Source organism: Mus caroli, unplaced genomic scaffold (genome assembly GCF_978045245.1).
Source record: "Mus caroli unplaced genomic scaffold, Mus_caroli_1 scaffold_20, whole genome shotgun sequence".
NCBI lineage: Eukaryota > Metazoa > Chordata > Mammalia > Rodentia > Muridae > Mus > Mus caroli.
In genome coordinates, this window is record NW_028227275.1 from 20,349,213 (window position 1) to 20,366,353 (window position 17,141).

Here is a 17,141-nt window from a genome sequence, read left to right on the forward strand (position 1 = left end):
TAGTTATCTATCTCGTCTCTATGTTGGCTTGTACCATGAGCCTTGGCAACAGTTGCCCTGCCTTCTGACCCTTGTTCTACTGATTCCTACCCACAGGCTAAAAGTCAAAGGCCCTCCAAGTGTTCCTCGAAGGGATTATGCATTAGGTAAGAATATTTCCAAAATATATTAGCTGGCTTTTGTCTAGTGTTCATATGTATTTCTTCCTTTTTAAAAAAAAAAAAGATTTATTTATTTATTATTTGTAAGTACACTGTAGCTGTCTTCAGACACACCAGAAGAGGGCATCCAATCTCATTACAGATGGTTGTGAGCCACCACGTGGTTGCTGGAATTTGAATTCAGGACCTCTGGAAGAGCAGTCAGTGCTCTTAACCGCTGAGTCATCTCTCCAGCCCTCATATGTATTTCTTAGGGAGGGAAATATGCTGTACTCATTTGAAAGCTAAAAATGCTCAGTCTGATTTTTAAGAACAACTCTATCAAGGGGAGCTTTAACCACAGTGAAATGAACTCTACCCATTCAACCACCCACACGTTCACCTATCTACCTACCCACCCATCCATTCACCTATCCATTTATTTATCTATCCACACATACACCTATGTGTTTATTTAGCTGTTTACTGAACACATCCCATGTGCCAGGCATATATTATTAAGTAGAAGCCATACTTATAAGTGACTTATAGTTTCCACTGCCACAGAACTGATAGCCCTAAAGGGAAGACAGATGATGATAGAAATAGCTATAATTTCTTATAGTATGGAAAGTACAGTCCTGTGCTGTACATGGCAGTAGGGACTAATCTAACCTGCACAAAAACTAGTTAAGGAGTCAGATAGCTCTGCCAGTAAAGTGCTTTGATATGCAAGCATGAAGACCCAAATCTGACCCTCAGAAACCACATAAAAAGCTGGGCATGGTAGCATTTACATGTAGTCCCAGTACGGGGGATGTGGAGATAGACAGTGCCTGGGACTTGTTGGGTAACCATTCCTAGTGAGAGACCCTGTCAAAAGCAGCAGAGGGGTCCCGAGAAAAGGCACTCAAGACTGACCTCTGAACGCCTCCTACACCTTCACATCTGCAGTTCCATTTCAACCAGAATCAACTTTGCCTGCAAAAAGACTAATCTTGAGATTGGTAGCAATGGTGATCAAAGTCACTTCCTGACAACTTCGTCTAGAGTAGACAGAAGCCCACACTGTCAAGCATTTAGCAAGCTTATACAGTTAGCCATGGGATTCCTGTGGAGCACAAAACCAAGAAATTGGGGATTGTGTCCAGGAACTCAAAAACCCACCTAATCCATAAGTCAAGGAAACCCTGTTTCTCAGCCGTGGCGAAAACCAACCATTCTTCTCTGCAAAGGTGGGGAAAGCAAAGAGCTCTGACCTTTTTAGTGTCCAAACAGGAATGATGGGTGTCCGTGTGTACGAGGCGATCCAGGCCAGCATCTGGTCTGGACTTATTCCACTATCAGCACCCTCGCAAATAAGGTTACCTCCCATGATGGTTTCCAGAGCTTGCTTGATCCCCGAGAAATGAGCATCCCTTCCTGGATGGAGGTGTTATTCCTCTCCACTGTCTCCTCATGGACACCCAGTACAAGCTCCGAAGTCTCCAAAGGCAGCCTATGTGGCGTCACAGCTGACAGTTCAGAAGCGATGTCACTTGAACAGTTAGGTGCTGGGTAGAATAGACATCTGCCAGGGCTGCAGCCTTGACCCACTCAACAAATACATCACGAGTTTGACCTGGATGGCAGTGGGTAACGTGTGTTAGGTGCTGGGTAGAATAAATATCTGCCAGGGCTGCAGCCTTGACCCACTCAACAAATACATCACGAGTTTGACCTGGATGGCAGTGGGTAACGTGCTTGCTACACAAGTGGGAACATCTGAGTTTGGATCCCAGAAACCGCAGAAGGCTTAATATTGTAGCAGTCTGTAACAACAAAACTCATAGGACAGGGTGGGAGCAGGGACAGAATACCCAGGCGTTCCTAGGCCAAGTAGCTCAGCACACACACATGCACACACTCACACACGTGCACGTGCATGCCCATGTACACACATTAAAAAAAAAAAAAGTGATTCCCAAGCATGATGGCTGCTCTGGAAAACAGGAAGAAGATGTCAGGGTACAGTGACAAAGAATCAGATGGGAGATAACTTTCTGGGATGGTCTCTCTGAGGAGGTGGCATCTAATTCAAGTGCTGGGGGACAAATTGCAAGCATATCTGTCCCCTGTAGATGAACCAGCAGCACTGGAGATGACAGACTCAAATGCTGGACCTCAGAGACTCAACTAGCGAAAAGAGGCACATCTCTCATCACGGTTGCTTGGTCATCCCTTCCCCAGGGCCGTCAGTCCCTCACCATTTCTTGTTTGCCATTGGACAGAGCTTCTAAGTGTCCCTCTACATCTAATTGTATTCCTAGTTCTTATCCTTCATCAGAGAATTGAGCCATAATACAGTTTTCTTCATCTCAGCCCCACTGAACTCTTTTGGCTTAGCAGAGTGCAGTCACAGGTCACAGGGCTAGTGACAAGGTCCTCTCATGTCTAGCCACTAACTGGCTATGTAACTGTGGACATCACTCCAATTCATCCTTGTCATTTGAGGACTGGAGATCTGCTGGGTTTTGGTCCTGATGCTACGGCAAGCCTTTCTGACATTTGGCTTGAGGAACGTGTGTCTTCCCATCTGCAGCACATCAAAAAGTATTCTCTTTGACCTCAATCACCTGATCTTTTCCTGAAATGTTCCATTTAGTCTTTTCTTATATGGTACTGGGGCTCAAAGCCAGGACCTCATCTACGCTAAGCAGGTGCTTTATATCTGAGCTACAGACCCAGCCCTTCCACATAGCCTTGTTATCAGTATATCTGGGTCTCTTGGAACACAGGAGTATGGCTTGATCCATAGTCTGATCCCTAATATAATGGCAGCAGTCAGCTGGGAGCTTGTTAGGCATATATAGCCTCTACCCTGCACCCAACTACTGAGTCAGAATTAGCAAGAACTCCCACATATTAAAGTGAGGCAACCCCGCCTTAAACCAAATCCATCCAAGTTCCCAATCTTATATATCAGTCCCATGCACTTTGTCAACAGAGCCTGCTCGAACCCTTTGCTCCTCCCCTTAATCCTTGGAAACTATCCTTTTGGCAAAATCAACTTCATCACTGGCAGTTGTGTCTCTTCCTCCTTGTCCTGTCCTCCCCAGCCCATAGGCATCCATGACCCAGGGGCATTTTAAGCTGTTGCCTCTATGTTTTGGGGGGAATTCCCATTCAACTGCAAGTTCTGACTCAGAAATCATCCCCAAAGCTTCCCAATCCAGGGACTCTCCAGGGACTTCAAAAGAAAATTACCTAATTAGACAGACAGACAGACAGACAGACAGAACTATACACCAAATCCAAAACATCTCCAAGTTGCTTTTGGTTATTGTATGCAAGGAGACACAGTAAAGAAACTGCCAACATGACTGTTCCAGGGTATGATTAGGGGAAAGGTCTTATTGTGCATAAGAGGAAGAAAATATACAGGGGCCATCTGGAAGAGTCCAGAGTGGGGGAGGGAGCAGACTGAACATGGCCTGGGCTATCTGCAAGGGAAGGGGGAAGAGCTAGAGAAGAGAGAATAGTACACAGATGGGTGGGAGTAGAGAGAGAATAGTGCACGAGGAGGGGTAGTAATAAAGAGAACAGTGATCTGAGGTGAGAAGGAGGCCAAGATATATGATATATACACACACACACACACACACACATATATATATATGTGTGTGTGTGTGTGTGTGTGTGTGTGTGTGTGTGTGTATATATATATATATATATATATATATATATATATATATATGAAACAAGTACTTGGGAACAGGGATTGTGGAAATCGGGGGGGTCAGTCTGGGCCTGCAGCCACAGGTGCAAGTCAGTGGAGAGCCATTGTCCCTTCTGCCAGAGGTAAGGAAAAAAGTTCCCATTTTGGCAAATGGGAACCAGTTTTACAAGTTCCTAAGAATTCCTGGCTCTTATCTAACCACCCAAAATCCCCCCTAGAGTCCAGATTGAGCTGGACCTAGACTCAGTTTTGGACTGAGCCAGTGGGCCTACCCTTTGGGAGGGGGATGGGTTACCTTCTGGACCTGACAATTATGGAGTTTATCAAAGCAAAAAAATGGCCAAATGTCCAGAAATGTCCCTTGACAAAAGCAGGCCTAGGTAAAGGGCCCCACTGTTCTGTTCCTGCAGGACTTATCTTTTGTGCTTTAGGTTAGGCTTTCTGAGAAAGAGATAAAAAAAAAAAAAAAAAAGAATGACAATATGTTCTTTCTGTTCAAAGCCCACAGAAAAGCAGCCAGTTTTGGCGCCTGTGGGCAGTCAGCTCAGGGGTCTAAGGACAGACAGTACATGTGCCTGTGGGTCAGCCAGAGCTGGCCAGCTGGATTCATGCTTTTTGCCCTGTGTCCCTCTCCTGTTACAGACAGCCCTGCGGATGAAGAGGAGCAGTGGTCAGATGACTTTGTGAGTGTTTGCTCCATGGATCAGGAGGGTACCAGCCTTTCGGGGAGACCTCTTCAATGGCTTCTTTCTGAACCACACACTGAAGGCTAGCTGAGCAACACAGGGAGGGGGGGTGGGTCTCAGAAGGACTGAAAAGCCTCCTCTTGGTAGGTGGCAGTGACCTCGCTGAGAGCTGACTTGACCCAGTGCTCATCAAAAGTCAGGCTGAACGCTTTTACATGTAACCTTTCTCTATTCTACCATGGCCCTGGGGGGGGGGGGGGAGATAGTCTAACACCATTCTTTGAGCTCACAGACTCACAAAACCAGAAGTAACACATGCATTTAAATACTCTGTACTAATAGGCATACTTCTGACCTAAGCTGTCCAGTGCTCTCTTACTCTCTGACACCAGGCAGGAGAACCACCAAAACAAAGAGTTAACGCCAGAGCTGGTACTCACATCTAATCTCAGTACTTGGGAGGCTGAGGCAGGAAGACTTGAGAGTTTAAGGCCAGTCTGGGTTACTTGGAGTGTTTGAGGTCAGGCTACTAAGCAAGCAAAACTCTATTTTCTAACAGAGTTAATGATAGGCAGAGGTGCTGCTAGAACCAGAAAGGAGCATTTCATTAATTTATAATTTCCAAACTCAAACCTGGGTCTCAGAACCAGGCTGTCAGCCACCAGGGTACCTGTTAGGACCAAAAGAACATCAGCTGTGCGTCCTAGGTCACGGAGTGAGAAAGAGGGACCTAGCCATAGTGACCCTGGCAGGTGATACAGCAGAATAAACTGTCACCCTTCTCCAAATGGCCCTGTAGTTTGCAGGGGCCCTGATGGGAGCTGCGTCTAAAGTTTTCTTCAACATTGTTGTATCCATCCACAATGTACCTTCCACAATGTGCTCTGATCTGAGTTTCTATCTGTGAGGAACCCTAAACACACCCCTACCTCATTTATAAGGAAGCGGAGATCAGGAAGACAGACTGATATTTCCGCTGTCCCTCACGGGGACGACACAGAATGAAGACTTCCAGGCCAGTGTCTAGAATCGAATCTGTGTTCACCACCTGGAGTGGATGTGGTCTTTAAGACAGCAGTTCCTCCTCCTTCAACCGCAGAAAAAGAAAAGAAAAATAAGGGGAAGGGTGATCTCATTGCGGGTCACTGGGGCAAGAAGTTCCTCCTAGAACCCAGTGTACCGGAAAACCAGAGTGTCGCGGGTGCGCCCCCTGCTGGCTTCAGCGCAAGATCACATCTGCGGCTGGGAGGGAGAAGACAGCTTGCTGGCTGAATTAAGAATTTGAAAAACAGCAAGGATAGGTATATGGGAGGGTTTGAAGAGAGAAAGGGGAGGGGAAATGGTCTAATTATATTATAATTTCAAGAAATAAAAGAAGTACTCTTTACAGAGAAGGTATAGGTCGAGGAGTACAAAGTAAAAATTAACCCGGAGAGTAGGGATTGACGTACCCTGAAGTTAAACAGCCAAGATTAACAAGGATTGGTTAAATTCCCCTAGCGGTTATTTTTACTTTGGTAGGTCTCCACTGCAGATAGTATGAAACACAGGCTTGTTCCTAAAGCCTTTATGCCCGACAGAGGAACCCCGTTATAACATCCCAACAGAAAGGAGACAAGTGTCTGTCTCTGCACTGGAAAGTCTTGTGTGATCATGGCAGGAGCTGTGTGGCACAGGCAGAGACGAACAGTCTCCATCAGTCTCCAGTCTCCATCAGCCTCCACTTCCTGTCCTCTGCCGCAGGAACCCCTCCTGCCTCCTAAGGTGGGATCTGCTCACTAGACAGCACCTGCAGGGTACCAAGCACAATGCTTACATTTGCAGGACAGTGACTATGAAAATCCAGATGAACATTCGGACTCCGAGATGTACGTGATGCCTGCAGAGGAGACGGGCGACGATTCCTATGAACCGCCTCCTGCTGAACAGCAGACACGGGTGGTCCATCCAGCCCTGCCCTTCACGAGGGGCGAGTATGTAGGTGAGGTCGCTGTGGACGCTGGGACCACAGGATGGGGGAGATGGGCAAACAGCTGCTGCCTGAGGGTCCCCTGTCTGTCTCCACTCTCCCTTGGGAGCAGCAGTACAGGAGTAGACAGGTGCACAGTGGGGGGCGGGGGAGGGATCACTGAACAGATTATTTGAACTGATTAAGAAGTGTACCCTAAGAATTGCTCTCCCCACCCCTGCCCTCATAGCCCACAAGAAGTTAACCCAGACATTAGTCCTGTTTCTCCTAGGATTTCTTTCATCCAGGACGCTGGAGCCCACACAGAATAATGGTGTCCTTCCAGGACCCAAGTGTCCACCACAAAAGTCCCCTCTTTGTTCTGGTCCAGACAGCTTTGCACACAGGCCACCTAAACTGTGGATGTCCACTGGGGAGGGTGGGAGGGGGGAGGTCAGTGAGCCCTGGGCCTGCAATCAACCTCTTAGGTCAGTCGACACTGCACAATCTGGCTTTGAGGCATGCCTCTGGTGGTCCATCAAGAAGTCTGGCATGGTAGCACAGGTCTATAATCCTAGCTGGTGGGTGAGGGTGAGGCAGTAGGATCCCAAGTCTCAAGGCTGGGCAGTTTAACAAGACCACACCTCAAAATAAAAAGTTAAAACACAGGACATAAACAAAGAGACAAAATCCAGGCTGTTGAGTGTTGCTCAGTGGTAGAGTTCTTACCTAGCTTGTAGAAGGTCTCAGGAGGAACGGTAAAATCATTTCTGTTCTCATCATAGCAAGGGACTAGGAGATTTCCTGAGCACTGAGCAAGGTAGCATACTCTTTTTTTTTTTAAAGATGTATTTATTTATTATATGTAAGTACACTGTAGCTGTCTTCAGACAAAGAAGAGGGCATCAGATTTCATTACAGATGGTTGTGAGCCACCATGTGGTTGCTGGGATTTGAACTTGGGACCTTTGGAAGAGCAGTCGGCACTCTTAACCACTGAGCCATCTCGCCAGCCCAGTAGCATACTCTTGCTATTTTCTATATATTGCAGGGCAGTGCTTTATCGCTATAGCTTCTCATCCCTGTCAGCCTTATGGAACAGGGATGCATCTTCACTGTATAGGGCAAGAGGAGACTGCAGGCATGAAGCAAATGGTGCCAAGGTTATGTAGGTGTAGAGCTCCTGTGTGAGCTAGGCCCTCAGTGTCCGTAGTAGCCTTAAGCCCTGCCCCATGCACTCCCCCACTGGATGTGGTAGATGACTTTGTTCACCCATTGTAATGACCCTGAGAGGCAAGAGGCTGTATTAGGTGCACAACCAGAAACCACGGTTCGATTTGTTTCAAAGCCTGCCTTCTGTTCTTTTGCTATGTCTCATGGATTTAAACATTGCATCAAAAATTCTATGAAAACACCAAGAGCTGCAAACAAATACACCTGGCAAAGCGAATGCCCTAGTGTGTGAGCACAGTAAAGGTGACATTGGCCACATACCTCAGACAAAGAAGAAATAAGCGCCGGGAGCAGGAAGGAGCACCAAGAAAGAGCATAGCATGGTGTTGGGGTGTGACAGGCAAGGTAGTGTCACAGGAGGAAGCAGGGCACCCAGCAGCATGCTGCAAGGCACTGCACTGCCTAGGATGGTGAATGCCAGGGCATCGTATGCTAAGAACTCCTGAGAATTCATCAGTCTGATCAGAATGCAGCCCACCTCATCGCTGGGCAGACTGGGTATCTAAAGCCCTCATAGAGCATGATGGGGTCAGATCCATTTATTAGGTAGCCATGCCGCACCGACTTTGTTCACTGCAGTTTTTCTTATTTCTTACAATTAACTCCAAGGGTGGATAGTGTGATCTACTTTAAAATGAGGAAAGGAATGCCAGAGAAACTGTAGCGAATGCAAACAGGTGTAGTTAGTCGATGCTAGAGCAGAAGGAACCCAGAAGGAACCCAGATCCATCCCACTTCAGAGCCTGGGCTCTTTCTCAGATTTCTGCAAAAAAAAGGTAGTCCTGGCTGGACAAAGCAGGCTTGCCTGGTTTCTCCAGGAGTTGAGGGAAGGAACTCCTTGATATATTCTGGGCGAGTTAAAAACCCATCACAACAGATTGCATCCACAAGTCCAGAGTAGGACCACTTTTAAAGCCCCTGAGATGTCTCCAGTGTGTAACCAGACTCCTCACTTGAGCATGCTGTTCCTGCTCACTACGCTTAGCAGAGTGTTGGGTTCTCAGCTCTCCCATCCCTGTAGGCTCTTACCACCCCCCCCCAATGTGGTCTTGAGGACCTTCTACTAGTTAGCACATAGGTAAATAGACAGTTGACAGTTTCTGTCTACCTGTTGACTTGGCTCCTTTAAGAGCCACAGGATCCCTCGTGGTTAGATAGATAACTTTGGCTGTGTGTCTTTTAGATTCCCCATAATATCCACACAATGAATGACCCAGAGCCTCTTTTGTGTTGTCTTATGTTTGTTCAAGATAATCGATCCAGCCAGCGGCACTCTCCGCCCTTCAGCAAGACACTTCCCAGTAAGCCCAGCTGGCCTTCAGCGAAAGCGAGGCTGGCCTCCACTCTGCCAGCCCCCAACTCTCTACAGAAGCCTCAAGTTCCCCCCAAGCCCAAAGACCTCCTTGAGGATGAGGTAAAGTAAGCCTACGAGGAGAGCTGGAGGGACTGGGGAAATAGGTCTGGAGCCCTGCTGGTCCCCTGTCCTCCAAGTCCCTCAAGGTGACACTGAGGGGAACTTACTTTCTCTGAAAATGGCACATGGGACCCATTTTACTCTTCTGGGTTTTCCACTGAAATGTGTATGCACGGGATCTGAGCCTTTCCTGTCACCCTGCAATGTCTCTCAACAACCTTTACTGCTTTTATTTCCCCTCCTACACCCAGCCCCTGGGAATCCGGAGACCCCCTTCATCAACCTCCCCTCTGTCACTGCCTGTCCCTTGGGAGTCTTATTCCACTTGGGATTGTCTCCTCTTGAAAGTAACCCAATGAAATGCCCAGGCTGAGTGACAATGGCTGCCCTAACCTAGTAGTCCTGGATTTCATGGCATTTGAGTTTTAAAAACAAAGACAACCCTTGAGAGTGGCTGTTAAAATAGTCCATTACAATGGACCTACAGGAGAGTGCTGAAGGCAGCTCTAAACCACCACCAGACATTCTTAGAGAAGCTACTCTGAGAAAGTACTTCTTTTGGGATGCCTGCAGTTGCTAGAACCTGTTGTGAAATGACCTTCATTTGTGTCTTTATATGATTTTCAGTAAGGAGACAGAAAAAAGGAGCTTTTAAAGTATGGTAAAGACAACATCTAGGTCTAAATTCTTTCTGATTCCATCAGCTCTGTGATTTTAGGCAAGCTGGCCAACCTCTCTGAGTCTACTTTCTTTCTTTTCTTTCTTTCTTTTCTTTCTTTCTTTCTTTCTTTCCTTTCTTTCTTTCTCTCTTTCTTTCTTTTCTTTCTTTCTTTCTTTCATCCTTCCTTCTTTCCTTCCTTTCTTTCTTTTTACTATTTTGATATTTAATCAATTAAATAGATAGATAGAAATAATTCTTAAACATATATACACACACACAGGGTTTCTATCTTATTCTAGACTTTTTTAGTTTCTCCTGAACACTGAAGGTGGCCATGGCCCACACTGAGTCACAGCTGCCGAGCCCCATGGTAGCTCATCTCTGTTGTGATTGAACCCTTTCCTCGTTTACCATGGACTCACTGTTCCTACAACATATGCACACAGCTTCATCCTGAAAGGCCCCTCACTTCTGTCACCTTTGCACATTTCTGTGGCTGCTCTTGGGGACAGTGAAAAGCAGATGGCAGCAGACTTGGGGGAGCAGTGGTTTCTCAATCCTCAGTCTGTCAGCCAGAGAGGTGGCTTAAAGAGACATTATTGTCTCTTTAAGGAATGTCTCAGACAGGAATGTCTCTTTAAGCTAGGCATGGGGGAGGGGGACCTGGTATGGGACAGTGGTATAGAAGAGAGAAAGGGGTCAGTAAACTCTTAGCCTTGGGCAAACTCACTTGAAGATGTGACTTTACACACAGAAGCAAAGAACTGTGCCAGGATCTCCATTTCTGTGATTAGCTGGGAGGGAGATTAATGAGGCTGGGCAGAGCTCTGCACATACCATCCTGGAGAAGTGGCTCGAGAAAGCCTGGACCAGTGGGAAGGAAGTAGAGAGGAGGCTGCGTTCTGGAAGGAGCAGATGGGTTACAGGCTGGGCGTGGTGGAGCACACCTTCCTTTAATCCCAGCACTAGGGAGGCAGAAGCAGGTGGATTTCTATGAGACAACCTGGTCTACAAAAGCAAGTTCCAGGGCAGTCAAAGCTACACAGAGAAACTCTGTCTTAAAAAACAAACAAACAAACAAACAAACGGTTACAAAGAAAACAACCAAACTGGCTGATAGTTCCGTTGGTAAAGTGTTTGTCTTGCAAGAAGGAAAACCAGAGCTTGTTTCCCACAGAATCACATACAAAGGCATGGGAAGCAATGTTTGCCTGCAATCCCAACACTGGTGAAGACAGGGTAGAGATTGAGTCCCAGACCAGTGAGAGGCCCTGTCTTAAACAAATAAACAAATAAAATCATAGCCAAGGCTAAACAAACCCTGTCTCAAATGGATAGATAGATGATAGATAGATAGATAGATAGATAGATAGATAGATAGATAGATAGATAGATAGATAATTTAAAAATAAACCAAATAAACAAAGCCCACAAGAGAGTGACACCTAAACAATGGTACCTGAGGTTCTTCTCTGTGCTCATGTCTTTCTGCTCCTGCACACACAGAGGACCAAGGATGTGGTTCGGTTGGTAGAGTATTTTTCTAGCCTATACACAGTACTAAATTCCATTACCAGCACCACATAAATCAGGAGTGGTGGCAGAGACCGGTAATCCCAGCAGTCAGGAAGGTCAGGGTTCATGGTCATCCTTTCCTACAAAGTAAGTTCAAAGCCTGGGTAGGCTACATGGTACCCTGTCTCAGGAGGGAACGAGAAGGAAAGAAAAAAGAAAAGGCAAAACTAACACACACAGACACACACACACAGACACACAGAGAGACACACACAGACACACAGACACACACAGACACAGACACACACATACACAGACACACAGACACACAGACACACACACACACACACACAGACAAAAGCATACCTTTTTCTTTTTCTAGTACTCAGAACCTGCTATATCTCTAAAAGTTTATGTTTCATTTATTTTGTTTGTTGTTTGGAGAGGGGGTTGTTTGTTTGCTGTTGTTTGTTTTGTTGAGACAAGGTCTCTCTATGTAGGGTTGGCTATCCTAGAACTCACTATGTAGACCAGGTTGCCCTTGAACTCACAAAGATCTGCTTACTTTGCCTTCCAAGTGCTGGGATCAAAAGCATACACCACTACACCTGGCTCTCTTATTTTTATCTCAATGCAGTCTTGATAAACTGTTCAGCCAGCCTTGAACTTGCTGTACTCACAGGCTGACAAAGTTATGATCCTCCTGCCTCAGCCTCCCAAGTAGCTGAGATTACAAATGTGTATACCATCACTGGCCTACTTATATCTTTGACTCACATCTTACAGTCACTGGAGTTTCTCAGCCACGTGGTGGTCATGCTACTTGCGTGTAAAGGATCAGATGATAGCTAGGGGTGGTGATACATGTTTGTAATCACGAATCTCAAGAGATCAAGGCAGGGGGATCTGTAGTTAAAGTCTTTCTCAAATATTCAGCAAGTTTGAGGTGAACCTATGATAAAGAGGTCCTGCTTTTGTTGTTGTTGTTTAAGAGTAATTTCTGCTCATACTACAGCTACAGTTTTATGGATTGCTCATGGGATAGCAGAGTTTTACCAGAACCTCAAGTTATGCTTGCGGGCTCTTAAAAGTACAGATTGTGATGGAGCTTGTAGCAGGTGGCAATTTCAAACCACAGAGTTGCAGGACCAGAAATGCGCATTTCTCTTCTCTTCTTGAACAAACAGAACTCTGGGGAGTGAGTCCAGTCTTTTCTGTCATTTCCCTTTTGGAATAAAAACATCTCAGTTCCAGAAGTAGCATTATTCTAAGTAGACTGGGTTCTAGATGCTGTAGACAGGATGACTCCTGTTGAAGGTGAAGAAGAGATGAGAAATAGCAACTAACCAGAGAGAGGAGAGAAGAACTCTAAAAGAGGAGGGGAACGGTGGGAGGGTGGGCTGCGGGAGACAGACAGACAGGTGGCTGTGGAGTGTTGGAAGTGACTGGCCTCAAAGCCTGTACCTACTGCCTTGAGCATGCGCTGCATCTTCTCCATACCTCAGAGTTGGTGGTCGTACCTACCTGACAGGGCTGTTAAACTAACTGAGCAAGACGATGTTTGTTTGTTTGTGTGTGTGTTTGTTTTTCTGCTCCCGGTACATTTTTTTTTTTCAGTCTACCAGATGGATTAGAAAATCTATCTTTAAGATCTGGGCAGCAAGTTTGTATTTTATCAGTATAAAAAGTCTCTCCCTAGCCGGGCGTGGTGGCGCACGCCTTTAATCCCAGCACTTGGGAGGCAGAGGCAGGCGGATTTCTGAGTTCGAGGCCAGCCTGGTCTACAAAGTGAGTTCCAGGACAGCCAAGGCTATACAGAAAAACCCTGTCTCGAAAAACCAAAAAAAAAAAAAAAAAAAAAAGTCTCTCCCTCTCTACATTTGTGGTCAACTGGTTGTTGACAAAGGCCAAGAAAATTTAATAAAGAGGTAGCTGATTAAAAAAAAAATAACAATGCTAGAAAAACTGCATATCCACATGAAAAATGAGGGAACTAGACCCTGTTTCATAGCATATACAATACCAACCAGAAGTGGATCATAGACCCAAAGGTAAGATATGAAACTATTGGGCTCTTAGAGGGAAAAAGTATAAGTGTAAACCTTTATGGCCTTGAGTTAGGCATTGGTTTTTCATGACACCAAAACACAAACATCGAAGAAAAAGATACACAAATTAGACTTAAAATTTAGATCTTTGTACCTGTGGAGGGATGATAAAACAAGAGCTCGTGGGCTTGTGAGTCCCATGGTGTCTCAGGCCTATAGGACAGTTGGTCTGTAAATCCTATTAGGAATAAGAAATGCTATCACAGACACAAGTGTTGCATCAAAAAAGGATGAGCAAGGCCCGTTACACGTGCCTGTAATCCCAACACTGGGAGGATTTCAGCTCAGTACTGCTGTGTGCCACATAGTGAGACTTAACATTGGAGAGAAAAAAATCTAAGTCATGGATCTCATAAAGAACTTAATATCTAGGACACTCAAGGAACTTACATGCCATAACAATAAAAGGCAAACAACCCAATTAAAACTAGGAAAGGATATTAGTAAGCACCCGAGGAGATGCTCGGAAGCATTAGCTATCAAAGAAAGATGGATCCAAACTACAAGACATGCCCTACATCATACTAGGTGTTTAGAAGCCTAACGATTACAATACCCAAGCCTTGGCTAAATACTGACATAATGGTCTGAACGAAAATAGCACACACACACACACACACACACACACACACACACGGCCTCAGGCATTTAAACACTGGTAGCACTGTTTGAGAAGGTTTAGGAGGTGTGGCCTTGCTGGAAGGAGTCTGGCTTTGGACTTTTATAATCTCACCCCACATCCATTTAAGGCTCTGTTCCATGCTTGTGATTAAATATGTGAACTCTCAGCCGGGCTTGGTGGCACACACCTTTAATCCCAGCACTTGGGAGGCAGAGGCAGGCAGATTTCTGAGTTCGAGGCCAGCCTGGTCTACAAAGTGAGTTCCAGGACAGCCAGAGCTACACAGAGAAACCCTGTCTCGAGAAAAAAAAAAAAAAGAAAAGAAAATATGTGAACTCTCAGCTTCCTGCTCCTGCTGCCACCTCTTCTATTGGCTACTGTGCCCATCCCCCAACCCCCTGCACACCATCATGGACGCTTATCCCTCCATAACACTAGGACCAAACAAATTCCTCTTTCTATAACTTCCATCTGCTCCTGATGTTTTTTTTAATGTTTTTTTAAATTTATTTATTTATTATATGTAAGTACACTGTAGCTGTCTTCAGACACCCCAGAAGAGGGCATCAGGTCTCATTAAGGATGGTTGTGAGCCACCATGTGGTTGCTGGGATTTGAACTCAGGACCTTTGGAAGAGCAGTCAGTGCTCTTAACCACTGAGCCATCTTTCCAGCCCGCTCCACATTTTCCTGTGATGCTTTATCACAGAAAATACAACTGATATTATCCATTTCTCTTAAGGGACTCCGGCAGCCATGAACTTAGCATTCAAGGGGCGGAGTCTGGTAGGCAAGCCCCTGTAGATACAATGGATAACTAAATGCCAAAAGGTACCCCATTGTAAGCAATTTTACAGTGTGTGAATTATAGCCCATTAAAGCTTTTATAGACAAAAATATCTCTTTCTCCCACAATTAACTATGAATGTATAGCAAGCGTTCTCTTCACCTCTATATTTCTTTTAGGCTGATTATGTGGTCCCTGTGGAAGATAACGATGAAAACTATATCCATCCCAGAGAAAGCAGCCCGCCGCCTGCTGAGAAGGGTAAGCTTTGGAGTTCTGGGGTGCTTGAAAGCTTCCAGCAGTTGCCTGGCACCAGGCTGCTCAGCCAATAAGCACTGGGGAGCTCAGGTGGGGCAAGGGCCTCTCCTCTGTAGCCCCGCCCCTTGACTAAGGACGCATCTGCTTCAGAGCCTTTCTCCTCCTTCCATGTTCACGGGTTTATTCCCAGGTTATAAAGGCACTGGGCTATCATCCTCCGCTGCCTTCACGCAGAATGGTTCTCAGCAGTTAACTCTCACTGGACCGCGAGCCACAGACAGGGTTGACTTATAAATAGTGCACAGCTAGCAAATCTGTGGAGGGATGATAAAACAAGAGATCATGGGCTCTGCAGCCTGGCTTGTGAGTCCCACGGTGTCTCAGGCCTATAGGACACGTGGTCTGTAAATCCTGCTGGGAATAAGAAATGCTATCATGGGCTGGAGAGATGGCTCAGTGGTTAAGAGAATTGACTGCTCCTCTGAAGGTCCTGAGTTCAAATCCCAGCAGCCACATGGTGGCTCACAACCATCTGTAATGAGATCTGATGCTCTTTTCTTGAGTGTCTGAAGATAGCTACAATGTACTTACATATAACAATAAATAAATCTAAGAAAGAAAGAAAGAAAGAAAGAAGGAAGGAAGGAAGGAAGGAAGGAAGGAAGGAAGGAAGGAAGGAAGGAAGGAAAGAAATGCTATCACAAATACATTGTTCCAGATCAGACAGGAAAACAGCGCCCTCCAGAAATAGTGACTTTGAAAAATAGAGTCCCAGGCAGGTGATGTCTCTTCAGGTGACGCTTCTCATCTAATAAACTGGGCCAGAGAGAACAGGTCCTCCCTTCCCCAAGCATGAGCCATGGCTTGAAGACCAAGCCACCCCGTGAACAAAGCAACACCTACACGTTCCCTCTCTTCTCTCCTCAAACAACCTCAAAAAATTTGTGTATGGAACGGAAGGCGCCGTGATCAATTAGGCATCACCATGTTGAGGTGTAATATACTTTTGGTTAAAATGAAACAAAACGAAACTTTGTCCCCCAAGCTTCCAGGATATTCTGATATTCTGATGACTCAGTATGTGTTTTAATAGATTATCTTTCTTTCATTTCTTCAATCACTAATAAATACACCCATCCCTGAGCTTCCCCTGAGAAGATTTCTTTGGATGGCTTATGGGATTAATGAGGGCCATGGAATCGTTGCAGATTCTCTGGTTTGACTGATCAGTGTTCCTGTCTACAATACCTTCCCTCAATGGGACATGTCTGCAATCACTCTGCCTGTGTGTATTTGTGTGTTTCAGCTCCCATGGTGAATAGATCAACCAAGCCAAACAGTTCCTCAAAGCACATGTTGCCTCCAGGGACTGTCGCAGGTAAGTAGATGTACGGCTTGTTTTTGAATCTGTTCCAAAAGATATGTATAACTAAGATCATACATGGACAGTCACCTATATCCCAAGTTCCTAGGACAGGGGACAAAGTCTCAGTCTTACCCATGAGCACAGTCTTCCTGGAAGCGGCCTGACCTCTACCCACTAGACTGCAAAATCATCTCCCTAAACATGATGGGCAAAAATATCCCCACATGGTGCCAAGTATCTCTGAGTTGGATTCCACTTCTAGCTGGATGAGAACCATCAGTTTAAACAAACCAGTTAGCTTAGTCCATAGGGACTGGTCTCCTGGTGAGAATTTGGAGAGGGTAAAAATCTCTAGATGGTCTTCAGCTTTTGAATGGAGAAGATACATAGAATCTGTATTTCTAAGCTTTCTCTAAGCTGGTATTTCTCTAAGATGGTTAGGATTTATCGTTGGAGTACCTTGGTGGGTTGATCCCAGCCAAGGGATGCTGTAAAGATCATATAGTGCAGCAGATCTCACACAAGAGATGCGTGTGTGTGTGTGTGTGTGTGTGTGTGTGTGTGTGTGTGTTGGGGGGTAAGAAAAAAATGTCTTGAAGCGGATATATGAGAGAGATAGAGACAAAGAGACAGAGAGTGAGAGATATACCGAGACTGGAAGACAGAGGAGGCTGTGACAAGGGGG

The 17,141-nt window shown here is 45.7% G+C and overlaps 1 protein-coding gene across 1 annotated transcript in view; it reads left to right on the forward strand.

The window, feature by feature from the left end:
* Positions 1-17,141, forward strand: part of Blnk (B cell linker) — a 65,108-nt gene that overhangs the window by 26,712 nt on the left and 21,255 nt on the right. Inside the window, exons 3-8 of the mRNA XM_021152187.2 lie at positions 97-146; positions 4,501-4,541; positions 6,369-6,525; positions 8,976-9,139; positions 15,012-15,093; positions 16,397-16,468. Coding sequence (XP_021007846.1) covers positions 97-146; positions 4,501-4,541; positions 6,369-6,525; positions 8,976-9,139; positions 15,012-15,093; positions 16,397-16,468 — 566 coding nt within the window. The remainder of the gene's footprint in view (positions 1-96; positions 147-4,500; positions 4,542-6,368; positions 6,526-8,975; positions 9,140-15,011; positions 15,094-16,396; positions 16,469-17,141) is intronic.